The sequence below is a fragment of the Rhinoraja longicauda genome, chromosome 5 (assembly GCF_053455715.1).
Source record: "Rhinoraja longicauda isolate Sanriku21f chromosome 5, sRhiLon1.1, whole genome shotgun sequence".
NCBI classification, from domain to species: domain Eukaryota; kingdom Metazoa; phylum Chordata; class Chondrichthyes; order Rajiformes; family Arhynchobatidae; genus Rhinoraja; species Rhinoraja longicauda.
This window is the reverse complement of record NC_135957.1, coordinates 83988432-84004582: the sequence shown is the minus strand read 5'-3', so window position 1 is coordinate 84004582 and position 16151 is coordinate 83988432. Positions and strand designations below refer to the sequence as shown.

Sequence of the window (16151 nt, the reverse complement as noted above, 5' to 3'; positions counted from 1 at the left end):
TCTGAAATCACCCATTACAATCGATCCACTCTTTTAAATCTCTACCCCGACAGCAACATTTCTTGAAGGTGTAACTGTACACTGCGGACGGCTCGATTGTAATCATGGATTGTCTTTCCGCTAACTGGTTCACTCGCAACATGAAGCTTTTCACTGTACCTCGGTACTCGCGATAATACACTAAACTCAAATCCAAACTCGATTCTCAAACCCGCCCAAGTCGTCGTACTAGTTTCAAAGTCATCCTGGTGAGTCTCATTGCCCTTGGTGAGACCGCACCTGGAGTATTGTGTGCAGTTTTGGTCCCCTAACCTGAGGAAAGGCGTTCTTGCCATAGAGGGAGTACAGAGAAGGTTCACCAGATTGATCCCTGGGATGGCGGGACTTTCATATGAGGAAAGACTGGATAGACTAGGCTTGTACTCACTGGAATTTAGAAGACTGAGGGGGGATCTTATAGAAACATATAAAATTCTTAAGGGGTTGGAGAGGCTAGATGCGGGAAGATTGTTCCCGATGTTGGGGGAGTCCAGAACCAAGGGTCACAGCTTAAGGATAAGGGGGAAGTCTTTTAGGACCGAGATGAGAAAACATTTCTTCACACAGAGAGTGGTGAGTCTGTGGAATTCTCTGCCACAGAAGGTAGTTGAGGCCAGTTCATTGGCTATATTTAAGAGGGAGTTAGATGTGGCCCTTGTGGCTAAAGGGATCAGGGGGTATGGAGAGAAGGCAGGTACAGGTTACTGAGCTGAATGATCAGCCATGATCATATTGAATGGCGGTGCAGGCTCGAAGGGCCGAATGGCCTACTCCTGCACCTATTTTCTATGTCTATGTTTCTATGTAACTCGTTCTCACCTATCCCACAGCTAACAACGGCCTGTTTCCTAAACCATTGCTACCTTTTCCGCATATCTTTCATTCATTTGTTCTATATGTCTCTCCGTCACCGTCTACATCCCTCGTTTCCCTTTCCCCTGACTCTCAGTCTGAAGAAGGGTCTCGCCCCGAAACATCACCCATTCCTTCTCTCCAGAGATGCTTAGTTCAGTTTAGTTTATTGTCACGTGTACCGAGGTACAGTGAAAAGCTTTTGTTGCGTGCTGACCAGTTAGCAGAAAGACAATGCATGATTACAATCGAGCCATTCACATTGTACATGCTGTCTGACACGTTGAGTTACTCCAGCTTTTTGTGTCTATCTTTGGTTTTAAACAGCATCTGCAGTTCCTTCCTACTGAGTTCTTGACAATCTGGGCAAATAAAGACTTTTTGGTTTAGATTAGTTTAGAGATACAGCACGGAAACAGGCCCTTCAGCCCACCGAGTCTGTGCTGACCGGCGATCCCCGCACACTAGCACTGTCCCACACACACTAACACACTGGGGGCAATTTATAACTTACGGAAACCGATTAACCAACAAATCTGTACGTCTTTGGAGTGCGGGAGGAAACCAGAGCACCCAGGTTGGATCCTGACCACGGATGCTGTCTGTACGGAGTTTGTACGTTCTTCCCGTGACTTGCGTGGGGTTTTCTCCGAGATTTTCAGTTTCTTCCCACACTCTTAAGACGTACAGGTCTGTAGGTTAATTGGCTTGGTATACATGGTTAAAAAAATTGTCCCTAGTGTTAGGATAGTGTCAATATGCGGGGATCGCTGGTCGGCGTGGTCTCGGTGGGCCAAAGGGCCTGTTTCCACACTGTACCTCTAGACTAAAGTTGGTAAGAGTTGTTGGCACGTTTCCGCTTGCTAGGCCTTAACACCTGATTGTGACACTCACTGATGGTTGAAACAAACCTCCTGGTGTACAAGGAAATAGGGCAATAAAACAAAACTAAACTGAGTAAGAATTTCATTGCTCCTATTAGGGGACATATAGACTTGTATACACTGGAATTTAGAAGGATGAGAGGAGATCTTATCGAAACGTATAAGATTATTAAGGGGTTGGACACGTTAGAGGCAGGAAACATGTTCCCAATGTTGGGGGAGTCCAGAACCAGGGGCCACAGTTTAAGAATAAGGGGTAGGCCATTTAAAACTGAGATGAGGAAAAACTTTTTCAGTCAGAGAGTTGTGAATCTGTGGAATTCTCTGCCTCAGAAGGCAGTGGAGGCCAATTCTCTGAATGCTTTCAAGAGAGAGCTAGATAGTGCTCTTAAGGATAGTGGAGTCAGGGGGTATGGGGAGAAGGCAGGAACGGGGTACTGATTGAGAATGATCAGCCATGATCACATTGAATGGCGGTGCTGGCTCGAAGGGCTGAATGGCCTCCTCCTGCACCTATTGTCTATTGTCTATATGATGATAAAACCCTTGACCGTTGACCTTTGACTCTTGTTTGGCCAGCTTCCTTCGATGGGGACCGGCACACCCTGAGCCTCCCTGCTGTCCACAGTATTGTCTTCATCCTACGCTTCCTGGAGAACCTGTGTCACAGCCTGCACTGTGATAACCTCTTCAGCAGCCAGCCCTTCAGCATCTACAATGCAAGCTCACAGATCTCCCTGGACTACGAGAATGACAGGATGCACCCAGGTACGGAGCTGCCAGCGTGGGTACGGTACAGTCTCATCCCAACCTGACCAGAGAGTCAGAGAGTGGTACGGCGCGGGAACAGGCCCAGGTCAGGATCGAACCCGGGCCTCTGATGCCGTAAGACAGCAACTCTACCATTGCACCACCAGGCCTACCATAAGTCATGGGAGCAGAATTAGGCCATTCGGCCCATCAAGTCTACTCCGCCATTCAATCATGACTGATCTATCTTCAGCCCAACCTGCCCACACTGACCAACATGTCCCATCTACACTAGTCCCACCTGCCTGCGTTTGGCCCATAACTTGCTAAAGGTCTCAACATCTCACAAGATCATAAGTGATCGGAGCAGAGTCAAGGCCATTCGGCCCATCAAGTCTACTCCGCCATTCAATCATGGCTGATCTGTCTCTCCCTCTCAACCCCATTCTCCTGCCTTCACCCGTAACCCCTGACACCCGCACTAATCAAGAATCCGTCAATCTCCGTCTTGGTCTTCCACAGCCGTCTGTGGCAATGAATTCCACAGATTCACCACCTCTCTGACTACAGAAACCCCTCCACTTCTCCGTCCTGTTATTCTGAGGCTGTGACCACTTGTCCTAGACTCTGCCACTAGTGGAAACATCCTCTCCGCATCCACTCTATCCAAGTCTTTCACTATGACACTCTTAAGGATAGCGGAGTCAGGGGGTATGGGGAGAAGGCAGGAACGGGGTACTGATTGAGAATGATCAGCCATGATCACATTGAATGGTGGTGCTGGCTCGAAGGGCCGAATGGCCTCCTCCTGCACCTATTGTCTATTGGCACAGTGGCGCGGCGGTAGAGTTGCTGCCTCACAGCGCCAGAGACCCGGGTTCCATCCTGACTACGGGTGCTGTCTGTACAGAGTCTGTACGTTCTCCCCGTGACCGCGTGGGTTTTCTCCGGGTGCTCCGGTTTCCTCCCACACTCCAAAGACGGACAGGTTTGCAGGTTAATTGGCTTCAGTAAAATTTTAAATTGTCCCTAGTGTTCACGATAGTATTAGTGGACAGGGACATTGGTGGTGAGAGCGGACTCACTACGGGTTCACCAACGAGATGGGCCGAAAGGCCTATATCCTCACTGCATCTCTAATGTAAAGTGAACGACAATTTTACAGAAGCCAATTAACCTACAAACCTGCACGCCTTTGGAGTGTGGGATGAAACCTGAGCACCCGGAGAAAACCCACGCGGTCACGGGGAGAACGTACAAACTCTGCGCAGACAGCACCCGTAGTCGGGTTCAAACCCGGGCCTCTGGTGCTGTGAGGCCCCTGACAACTCATAAGGTCATAAAATCATGTGATAGGAGCAGACTTAGGCCATTCGGCCCATCAAGTCTACTTTTTAGATTTAGATTTAGATTTAGAGATACAGCGCAGAAACAGGCCCTTCGGCCCACCGGGTCCGCGCCGACCAGCGATCCCTGCACACTAACACTATCCTAGACCCACTAGGGACAATTTTTACATTTGCCCAGCCAATTAACCTACACGTCTTTGGAGTGTGGGAGGAAACCGAAGATCTCGGAGAAAACCCACGCAGGTCACGGGGAGAACGTACAAACTCCGTACAGACGGCACCCGTAGTCAGGATCGAACCTGAGTCTCCGGCGCTGCATTTGCTGTAAGGCAGCAACTCTACCGCTGCGCCACCGTGCCGCCCTACTCAGCCATTCGATCATGGCTGATCTATCTCTCCCTCCTAATCCCATTCTCCTGCCTTCTCCCCGTAACCCCTGACACCCACACCGGTCAAGAATCCATCTCTCTCTGCCTTAAGAAGGCAGGAACGGGGTACTGATTGTGGATGATCAGCCATGATCACATTGAATGGCGGTGCGTACAGGCTCGAAGGGCCGAATGGCCTCCTCCTGCACCTATTGTCTATTGTCTGTTGTCTATTAATGGGCTGCCTGGTCTAATTCTGCTGCCGTACCTGGTGAACCACGACTTACTCTGTCCCTTTCCATCGCAGAAGCGGAGATACCGGAGGACATGCTCCTGGGGTCGGTGGAGAGCAGATACGGCGTGGACTCGGCCGAGTGTCCGCTCCACGCGCTGGAGCGCCACAGCCCCACCCGGCGCAACTCGGGCGATCGCCGTAGCGGCGGCACGCCCCCCTTCACGCCCCCCTTCACGCCCCGCTCCAGTTACCACCAGCCCTCCAGCACCCCCACCTCCGCAGCATCACGTCGCCTCGCGCCCAGCACCCCAACCCCCACCAGCTTCTACGACGGCAAGGACAGTATGACTGCAGGTACGGTAATGCTGGCCCTCCATTCCTCGGGGCGCTGGAGGCCGAGGGGCGACCTCGAGGGCCCGAGTCACAGAGTCAGAGAGTGATACAGTGTGGAAACAGGCCCTTTGGCCCAACTTGCCCACACCGGCCAACATGTCCCAGCTACACCTGCCTGCCCTCTCTGCAGTGGAGGCCAATTCTCTGAATGCATTCAAGAGAGAGCTAGATAGAGCTCTTAAGGATAGCGGAGTCAGGGGGTATGGGGAGAAGGCAGGAACGGGGTACTGATTGAGAATGATCAGCCATGATCACATCGAATGGCGGTGCTGGCTCGAAGGGCCGAATGGCCTCCTCCTGCACCTATTGTCTATTGTTTATTGTTTATTGTCTTCACCTTGAACCTATGTCCCCTGGTCCTCGATTCCCCTACTTCTTCTTATCGAGTCCATATCACAAGATTAGAAATGGTTCAGCCAGAGCTGAACACACTTCTGGGCATCTGCCGACAATTGCGTCTGGTGCTTCTTGTGCGTAGTGGTGGAAAGATTGGTGGAAACAGGGCTGTGCCGTGAACGCTCTATCCCTGACCCCATTCCCCTACTCTGGGCAAGAGACTCTGTGAATCTATCCCATTTATTCCTCTCATGATCTTATACATCCCTTTTGCCTTTTTGACCACCTTATCTACCTGCGACTTGACCTTCAAAGGAACCGTGCACCTGCACTCCAAGATCCCTCTGATATACAACAATCCCCAGAGGCCTACCATTCACTGTGTAGGTCCTGCCCTTGTTAGACTTCCCAAAATGCAACACATTTCTCTGTATTAAATTCCATCAACCATTCCTCCGCCCACCTGGCCAATCGATCCAGATCCTGCTGCAATCGTTCACAAGCATCTTCACTATCTGCAAAACCACCCACTTTTGTATCATCAGCAAACTTGCTAATCTTGCCCTCTATGTTCTCATCCAAATCATTGAAGTGGATGACAAACAGTAACGGGCCCAGCACTGAACCCTGAGGCACACCACTAGTCACAGGCCTCCAGTCCGAGAAGCAACCTTCCACCATCACCCTCTGCTTCCTTCCATGGAGCCAATTTGTTATCTATTCAGCTATCTCTCCTTGGATCCCATGCGATCTAACCTTCCAGAGCAGCCTACCATGCGGAACCTTGTTGAATGCCTTACTGAAGTCCAAGTATATAACATCTACAGCTCTGCCCTCATCGACCTTTTTGGTCACATCTTCAATCAGATTTGTGAGACACGACCTCCCACGTACAAAACCATGCTGACTATCCCGAATCAGCCCTTGCCCATCCAAATGCCTGTATATCCTATCCCTCAGTAACTTACCAACTATAGATGTTAAGCTCACCAGCCTACAGTTCCCACCATTTTCCTTGCAGCCCTTCTTGAAAAGAGGCACAACATTTGTCACCCTCCAGTTTTCCAGCACTTCTCCTGTATTAAAGGACGACTCGCAAATTTTAACCAGGGCTCTCCCCTGACTCTCAGTCTGAAGAAGGGTCTCGACCCAAAATGTCACCCATGCCTTCCCTCCAAAGATGCTGCCTGACCTGCTGAGTTACTCCAGCATTTTATGTCTAATGAATAAATGAATAAGTTGTATAAGAAAATCAGTCTGAAGAAGGGTCTCGACCCGAAACGTCACCCATTCCTTCTCTCCCGAGATGCTGCCTGACCCGCTGAGTTACTCCAGCATTTTGTGAATGAATGAATAAGTTTATTGGCCAAGTATGTGCACATACAAGGAATGTGCCTTGGTGCCCCGCTCGCAAGTAACAACACGAACATACAGTAAACAATTAAGTATAAAGCTTAAAACATGAAAACATTAAGAATATAACATTACGGTTTAAACATGTGAGTGAAATAAACCAGAGCAAGAAGAGACGACAGACGTTTGGTTGTTGAGTAGAGCTACTACTCACAGAAAAAAGCTGTTTTTATGTCTGGCTGTGGCTGCTTTGACAGTCCGGAGTCGCCTTCCAGAGGGAAGTGCTTCAAAGCGTTTGTGGCCAGGGTGAGAGGGGTCAGAGATGATCTTGCCCGCTCGCTTCCTGGCCCTTACAGTGTACAGTTCGTCAATGGGGGGAAGGTTGCAGCCAAGCAGGATGAGAGGGGATCTTATAGAGACGTACAAAATTATAAAAGGACTAGATGCAGGAAAAATGTTCCCAATGTTGGGCGAGTCCAGAACCAGGGGCCACAGTCTTAGAATAAAGGGGAGGCCATTTAAAACTGAAGTGAGAAGGAACTTTTTCACCCAGAGAGTTGTGAATTTGTGGAATTCACTGCCACAGAGGGCAGTGGAAGCCAAATCACTGGATGAATTTAAGAGAGAGTTAGATAGGGCTCTAGGGGCTAGTGGAATCAAGGGATATGGGGAGAAGGCAGGCACGGGTTACTGATTGTAGATGATCAGCCATGATCACAATGAATGGCGGTGCTGGCTCGAAGGGCCAAATGGCCTCCTCCTGCACCTATTTTCTATGTTTCTATGTTTTAATGTAACAACCTTCCCAGCTGTGGCAACTCCAACAGCCTGACCACGGGAGAAGACGGCAGGGGAAGAGAGAAAGACATTGTGGCCTTCCATCACAGTGAGGAGGTGACTGGAGGAGACTCACTGTGATGGATGTTTCTTTTGTTTGGTGTTGGTTTATGATTGTATGTATCATTGCATATTTTTATTGCTTATTTTTATTGGTCTTATTGTTGAACAGCTGGTGATTTTTAATTTCACTGCACATTTATGTGTGTGTGACAAATAAATTGACTATTGACTATTGAGCTGATCGATGTCCGTTGTAAATCAGCGTCTGCAGTTCGTTTCCACACCTGCACTTGTACATCCCTCCGTTCCCCAGAGCTCCACTGTTCACTGAGTAGGCCCTGCCCATGTTAGACTTCCAATAGTGTTTTAATATTTGCTTCATCGTTCGTGTTGGAGGTGGGTTTTGCTTTACGTCCTGTGTGAATTATTTCAGCTTGCGGTGCTGTCCTGGGGTCTGACCGCCACACACTTGTCCAGGACTCTGCCCGGTCCTTCGGTAGACCTCCCTCCGCGTGGAGCGTAGACGACGTGATGCGGTTTGTCTGCGAATCTGACCCGCACACCCTGGCACCCCACGCTGACCTCTTCCGGAAACACGTAAGTGTCGGGACTGAACGCTCTGCCTCAGGCTTCGGACTTTAGAAACGCCGCGCGGAAACAGTGCCGCCAAGTCCGCGCCGACCAGCGATCCCCGCACGCTAGTCCCATCCTACACACTGGGGACAATTTACAATTGTTGTGCTGAAGACAATTGACTTACTAACCTGTACGTCTTTTTGGGGTGTGGGAGGAAACCGGAGCACCCGGAGAAACCCACGCAGGTCACGGGGAGAACGTACAAACTCCGTACAGACAGCACCCGTGGTCAGATGTGAGGCAGCAACTCTACCGCTGCGCCACCGTGTGGCCACTCTGTGCCATGTGTCTGCTTAAGAATAAGGGGTAGGCCATTTAGAACGGAGATGAGGAAAAATCTTTTTCAGTCAGAGAGTTGTGAATCTGTGGAATTCTCTGCCTCAGAAGGCAGTGGAGGCCAATTCTCTGAATGCATTCAAGAGAGAGCTAGATAGAGCTCGTAATGATAGCGGAGTCAGGGGGTATGGGGAGAAGGCAGGAACGGGGTACTGATTGAGAATGATCAGCCATGATCACATTGAATGGTGGTGCTGGCTCGAAGGGCCGAATGGCCTCCTCCTGCACCTATTGTCTATTGTCCCCAGCTAATGTGCTTTTCTTCCTCTTCCTCCTCCACCTCCCCTCCGTCCCTTCCCCTCCCCCCTCCCCCCCCAACCCCCCCCCCCATTTTATCTTGCAGGAGATTGATGGCAATGCGTTGATCCTGTTGAAGAGCGATGTGATAATGAAGTACATGGGACTGAAGCTGGGCCCGGCTCTCAAGCTGTGTTACCACATTGATAAACTGAAACAGGGCAAGCACTGAAACTGGTGTGAGGGGGGCGCGGTAAACTCCAGGAATGCCAGCGAGTGGCCAGCGAGTGGCCAGCCCATCTCCCCCCCTCATTCTTGTATCCAGGGTTGCCAACTTTCTCACTCCCAAGTAAGGAACAAAAGGTGACGTCACCGCCCCGCGCCCTATGCGACCTCACCCAGCCAGCGGCCACGTGCTCCCGCTCCACCAATGGCGGCAGCCCGGGCCGGGAGGCGGGTTGCTATGCAATCTCTGTTAGGCGGCGCCCGGGCCTCCGGCCTACACTGTCTGGGCCTACACTGTCCGGGCCTACACTCTCCGGGCCTACACTGTCCGGGACTACACTGTCCGGGCCTACACTGTCCGGGCCTACATTGTCCGGGCCTACACTGTCCGGGCCTACAGTGTCCGGGCCTACACTGTCCGGGCCTACGCTGTCCGGGCCTACACTGTAAGGGCCAACGCTGTCCGGGCCTACGCTGTCCGGGCCTACGCTGTCCGGGCCTACACTGTCCGGGCCTACACTGTCCGGGCCTACGCTGTCCGGGCCTAAGCTGTACAGGCCTACACTGTCCGGGCCTACACTGTCCGGGCCTACGCTGTCTGGGCTTATACTGTCCGGGCCTACACTGTCCGGGCCTACACTGTCCGGGTCTACACTGTCCGGATCTACACTGTACGGGCCTACAGTGTCCATGCCTACAGCGGCCCCCGGGCCTACAGTGGCCCCCAGGCTTACAGCCCCCCCACCGGGCCATGGGCCGTTCCATAAGGGCCAAACCAATTGAGTCCAATATACGGGATGTCCCGGCTATTACGGGATAGTTGGCAACCCTACTTGTGTCCTCTCAACTTCTCCGCTGTCCGATGGTACACTCTCCCCCCACGGCACTCGTTCAACTACCCCGCCTCCGCCTGTGGCGAAGAGCCGCTCGGACCAACTCCAGACGTCTTGCAGTGGGACCGAACACAGTGCTAGTCTGCGGCTCGTTCCGTCTTCCCGGCCGCACAAACTCCATCCAAACATACGTTCACAAGGCTGCAGGTCACAGGAGCAGAGTTAGGCCATTCGGCCCATCGCGTCAGGTGTCAAGAGTTATGGGGAGAAGGCAGGAGAACGGGGTTAGGAGGGAGAGATAGATCAGCCGTGATTGAATGGCGGAGTAGACTTGATGGGGACCAATGGCCTAAATCACTTATGGACTTATGGACTTATGATTCCCCTCTGCCATTTGATTGCAGTCAATCTATGTTTTTCTCCCCTCTCAACCCCCCCATTCTCCTGCCTTCTCCCCGTAACCTTTGACACCCATACTAATCAGGAACCTAGCGATGTGTCTTGATAGCTGGGATCCTGGTCGAACTCTCCAAGTCCCAGTCTCCGCACTGAAGGCAGAATTTCCTGGAGGTAGCACTAATTCAGTGTAAGCAAGTAAGAATTTTGTTGTTCCCTTTCAGTACATATGACAATCAATGTACTCACGCCAAACAGAGTGGACAATGGCCTTGATGTGATGTGTGTAGTGCAACAAAATCTAATTTTAATTGGAGGTTAAATGGTTTTGCCTTTAGTTATATTGAACTGTGTAAATAAGTCTAAAATTCTCTAGCACTGACGGTTAACATTGTACAACTTCCAGGCACCAGAGTAAGAGACCATTTATTGTTCAATGGTTCTTTATTATCATGTGTACCAAGGTACAGTTTAGTTTAGTATAGTTAAAGGGCCTGTTTCCACGCTGTATCTCTAAACCAAACTAAACTAAATTAAACTAATGTTCATAGATTCAAGGAGCAGAATTAGGCCTTTCGGCCCATCAAGTCTACTCCACCATTCAATCATGGCTGATCTATCTCTCCCTCTTAACTAGGGTTGCCAACTGTCCCGTATTAGCCGGGACATCCTGTATTTTGGGCTAAATTGATTTGGCCCTTGTCCCATATTAGGCCCGGATGGCGATATAGGCCCAGACACTAAAGGCCTGGACACTGTATACCTGGACAGTGTAGGCCCGGACACTGTGGCCCGGGGGCCGCTGTACTCCTGGACAGTGTAGGCCGGGCGCCACCTAATGGAGGTTGCGTGGCAACACGCCTCCCGGCCCGGGCGGCCACCATTGGTGGAGCAGGAACACGTGGCTGCTGGCTGGGTGAGGTCACGTGAGGCGCGGGGCGGTGACGTCACCTTGTCCCTTATTTGGGAGTGAGGAAGTTGGCGACCCCATTCTCCTGCCTTCTCCCCATAACCCCTGACACCGGCACTAATCAAGAAGTCAGGGTCCACATGCTCTATGTACCTGTGCGGTTCACGTCCCAGTCGGATTCACAGAGTGCTGGAGTAACTCAGCGGGTCAGGCAGCATCTCTGGAGAACATGGATAGGTGACGTTTCACAGATTCCTGGAGTAACTCAGCGGGTCAGGCAGCATCTCCAGAGAACATGGATCGGTGACCTTTCGGATCGGGAGAAGCAGCCTTGAGTCTGAAGAAGGGTCTGGACCCGAAACGTCACCCATTCCTTCTCTCCGGAGATGCTGCCTGACCCGCTGAGTTACTCCGGTGTTTTGAGCCTATCTTCGGCACAAACCAACATCTGCAGTTTGTTTTTTATTACATGATTTCAATGCTAGTGATGTCCTAGAGTAGGTAAGCAGCAAGACTCGTTTATTGTGAGCCTGTGAAGTAATTGTCTTTATCTTGTGGTATATAACATCACATTGTGTTATCTCTGCTATTGTGTGATACCTGCATTCATTCACCCTGTGAAATGTGCACAGTTCTCTTGTTGCTTGCTTGTTTAATACGCTAATGTGTATGTTGTCCAGTGATGTACACATAAATCTTGTGATCTGTCCACACGCCTTTCTGTGAGGTTTGAAATCAGGCAACACATGACATTATGATAGACACAAAATGCTGGAGTAACTCAGCCCGGAATGGCAGCATCTCTGGAGAGAAGGAATGGCTGACGTTTCGGGTCGATACCCTTCTTCAGACTGAAGTCTTCTGATCCGAAAAGCCACCGTCCTATGTTCTCCAAAGATGCTGCCCGTCCCGCTGAGTTACTCAAGGAGCACCCTGTGTCTACCTTTGGTGTAAACCAGTATCTGCAGTTCCTTCCTACACAAAACATTACATTATCTCTCATACGTTATTATTCCACCTGGCTCCGATCATAAGTTATATGAGCCGAATTAGGCCTTTCGGCCCATCAAGTCTACTCTGCCCTTCAATCACGGCTGATCTATCTCTCCCTCCGAATCCCATTCTCCTGCCTTCTCCCCATAGCCCCCGACACCTGCGCTAATCAACTTCTGCTGACATTCATCAAAGAAGTTACCTAGCTCTTAAGGATAGCGGAGTCAGGGGGGTACGGGGAGAAGGCAGGAACGGGGTACTGATTGAGAATGATCAGTCATGATCACATTGAATGACGGTGCTGGCTCGAAGGGCCGAATGGCCTCCTCCTGCACCTATTGTCTATTGAAGCCAGTGCTTCCATTCCCTTGCTGCAGTGGGTGATTTGGGATTCAGATCCATGCGTTGTGGTTTTTCCATCTCGACGTCACACTGTTTAACTTCTGAGATTGAGTTGCTTAAATTGTTGTGAGGCAAATGAAAATTCCAATTTATTTAAACTTTACTTAAGCTTTAAGCAACTCATTCCTGTAATACAAATCTTCAAAGCGTCTGGAAATTATCGCTGATTCCGCTGGCCTCTTAACTTATATAAGACTGTCTGTATAATACTGTATTATAGTATTTAACTGTGCAAAACGTGGAGAATTAATTATGAAAAGCCAGTCATTTCATTTCTCCGGCCTAAATTTTATCTGAACAATATCCCAGTCAGTCCTCTTCGAAAACATGTCAGCAGGTCATAGTCATAGAGTCACGCAGACAGAGGGTGGTGAATCTGTGGGATTCATTGCCACAGATGGCTGTGGAGGCCAAGTCAATGGATACTTTTACGGCAGAGTTTGACAGATTCTTGATTAGTACGGGTGTCAGGGGTGATGGGGAGAAGGCAGGAGAACGGGGTTAGGAGGGAGAGATAGAGCAGTCATGATTGAATGGCGGAGTAGAGTTGATGGATCAAATGGCCTTATGACTTATGAACATGAACTTATAACCATTTTAACTCCTCTTCCCATTGAAAAAGGGTCCCGACCCGAAATGTCATCTAGTCCATGTTCTCTAGAAACATAGAACATAGAAAGTAGGTGCAGGAGTAGGCCATTTGGGCCCTTCGAGCCTGCACTGCCATTCAATATGATCATGGCTGATCATCCAGCTCAGTAACCTGTACCTGCCTTCTCTCCATACCCTCTGATCCCTTTAGCCACAAGGGCCACATCTAACTCCCTCTTAAATATAGCCAATGAACTGGCCTCAACTACCTTCTGTGGCAGAGAATTCCACACTCACCACTCTCTGTGTGAAAAAATGTTTTCTCATCTCGGTCCTAAAAGACTTCCCCCCTTATCCTTAAGCTGTGACCCCTGGTTCTGGACTTCCCCAACATCGGGAACAATCTTCCCGCATCTAGCCTCTCCAACCCCTTAAGAATTGTATATGTTTCTATAAGATCCCCCCTCAGTCTTCTAAATCCCAGCGAGACGCTGCCTGACCCGCTGAGTTACTCCGGCATTTTGTGCCCATCTTTGGTACAAACCAGAATCTTCAGTTCCTTTTTATTACATGATCCCACGCTGACCTTTGTGTCCTGGGCCTACTCCACTGTCAGAGTGAGGACAAATGTAAAGTGGATGAACAGCACCTCATATTCCGTTTGGGCAGCTCGCACCCAGCATCCGCAGTTCCTTATATCCAGCCTGCCTGATTTGGCAAGGCCCTCTGCAACCCTTGTGTCTACCACTGCTCATATTGTAGAGTTCAGTCGGACTATTGTGCGTGAAAGTTTTGGATAAGTTTGGGGTGGCGCGGTGGCATGAGTTGCTGCCTCACGGCGCCAGAGACCCGGATTCGATCCTGACCTCGGGCGCTGCCTGTGTGGAGTTTGTGCGCTCTCCCTGGGATTCCTCCGGGTGTCCCGGTTTCCTCCTACATCCCAGAGACGTGTGGGTTTGTAACTTAATTGGCCCTCTGTAAAATTGCCCTTAGGAAGACAGAACATGCAACATTACAGTGCAAGATCGTACCCTTCGGCCCACAACGGCCCACTGTGCCGAACACAGTGCCAAGACCAGCTCTTAGCTGCCTGCACATAATCCACATCTCCTCCATTCCCTGCATATCCATGTGCCTCTCCAAAAGTCTCTTAAATATTACCATGTATCTGCTTCAACCACCACCCCTGGCAGCATGTTCCGGGCACCCACAACACTTGGTGCAAAAACAACTTTGGTCCCCTCAACTAAGGTGAGAGAAAGTGGAATAATGTAGACCTAGTGTGAACGGTGAACAATGTTCGGTGTGGACCTGGTGGGCTGTGAAGTGGTGCAGCGGTAGAGTTGCTGCCTCGCAGCGCCAGAGACCCGGGTTCGATCCTGACCTCGGGTGCTGTCTGTACGGAGTTTGCACGTTCTCCCTGTGACCGCGTGGGCATTCTCCGGGTGCTCCGGTTTCCTCCTACACTCAAAGGTCGTGCAAGTTTGTAGGTTAATTGGCTTCGGTAAAATTGTAAATTGTCCCTACTGTATAGGATAGTGCCCGTGCAAGTTGATCGCTGGACGGCGTGGACTCGGTGGGCCGAAGGGCCTGTTTCTGTGCTGTTCAGTTTAGTTTAGAGATACAGCACGGCAACAATGGCAACAGGCCCTTCGGCCCACCAAGTCCGCACCGAACCAGCGATCCCTGTACGCTGGCACTATCCTACACACCGGGGACAGTTAAAAATGTTACCAAGACAATTAACCTGCAAACCTGTACGTCTTTGGAAAGTGGGAGGAAACCGGAGCATCCGGAGAAAACCCATGCAGGTCACGGGGAGAACGTTCAAACTCCGTACAGACAGCACCCGTAGACAGGATGGAACCCGGGTCTCTGGCGCTGTGAGGCAGCAACTCTACCGCTGTGATACCGTGCCACCCACGGACTGCTTTATTCTAAGAAGTGCAGATGCACCTGACTGCATGAAGATCCCTCCATTCAAAGGTCGCACTAACACTCCCTAATTTAATTCAGTCATTTATTAAAAGTAATATAAATGTTCCAGAGTGTTAGTGTTTAATTTAAGCAAACTGATTAGCAAACTGATTACACTTTAACAGGAAAATAAATTGCTGCAATTAGGAGGAATTGATTCAGGGGTTTCATGGTTTTGAGAGTTGATCTTTCAGAGGTGTGTAAAATTATGAACGGAATAGAAAGGGTGAGTACAAGCTGATAAAATGCTTTCTATGGTGCATCTGTGTATGGGATCATGAGGGGAATGCACAGAGTCTTGTTCCCAGAGTAAGGCAGTAGAGAATCAGAGGACACAGGTTTAAGGTGAGAGGGCAATATTTTTAATGGGAACCTGAGGGGCAACTTTTTTACTCAGAAGGTGGTGGGTATATGGAACGAGCTGCCAGAGGAGGTCTGTTGAGGCAGGGACTATCACAACATTAAAAAAAAACACAGGATAGCTACATGGTTAGGAAAGGTTTAGAGGGTACGGGCCAAATGTGGGCAAGTTGGAGTAGCGTAGACTTGCTATTTTGGTCAGCATGGACAAGTTGTGCCAAAGAGCCTGTTTCTTACTCTTTGACATTAGACCGTAGAGACACAGCGTGGAAACAGGTGCTTCGGCCCCCCGTGTCCGCACCGACCAGCAATCCCCGCTCACTAACACTATCCTACAACATTTAGACCAAGCCAATTAACCTACAAACCTGTACGTCTTTGGCGTGTAGGGGAAACCAAAGATCTCGGAGAAAACCCACGCAGGTTTAGATTTAGATTTAGAGATACAGCGCGGAAACAGGCCCTTTGGCCCACCGAGTCCGCGCCGCCCAGCGATCCCCGCACATTAACACTATCCTACACACACTAGGGACAATTTTTACATTTACCCAGTCAATTAACCTACATGCCTGTACATCTTTGGAGTGTGGGAGGAAACCGAAGATCTCGGAGAAAACCCACGCAGGTCACGGGGAGAACGTACAAACTCCGTACAGTACAGCCCCCTTAGTCAGGATCGAACCCGGGTCTCCGGCGCTGCATTCGCTGTAAGGCAGCAACTCTACCGCTGCGCCACCGTGCCGACCTAAAGCTAAAGTAAAATTTATGAATATCATTATTTATTTTTGCCACTAACCTCATATCCAAACTAAACTGTAGTATGTAGCACTGTAGTTGTGATTATTTGTTAAAAGGA

General features: G+C 50.0%; 1 protein-coding gene across 1 annotated transcript in view; it reads left to right on the top strand.

The window, feature by feature from the left end:
- The window catches only part of scml4 (Scm polycomb group protein like 4), a 32820-nt gene extending 18550 nt beyond the window's left edge, over nucleotides 1-14270 (top strand). The window contains exons 5-8 of the mRNA XM_078399870.1: nucleotides 2355-2543; nucleotides 4550-4831; nucleotides 7833-7996; nucleotides 8715-14270. Coding sequence (XP_078255996.1) covers nucleotides 2355-2543; nucleotides 4550-4831; nucleotides 7833-7996; nucleotides 8715-8840 — 761 coding nt within the window. The 3' untranslated portion in view covers nucleotides 8841-14270. The remainder of the gene's footprint in view (nucleotides 1-2354; nucleotides 2544-4549; nucleotides 4832-7832; nucleotides 7997-8714) is intronic.
- The last annotated feature ends 1881 nt before the right edge of the window (nucleotides 14271-16151 follow it).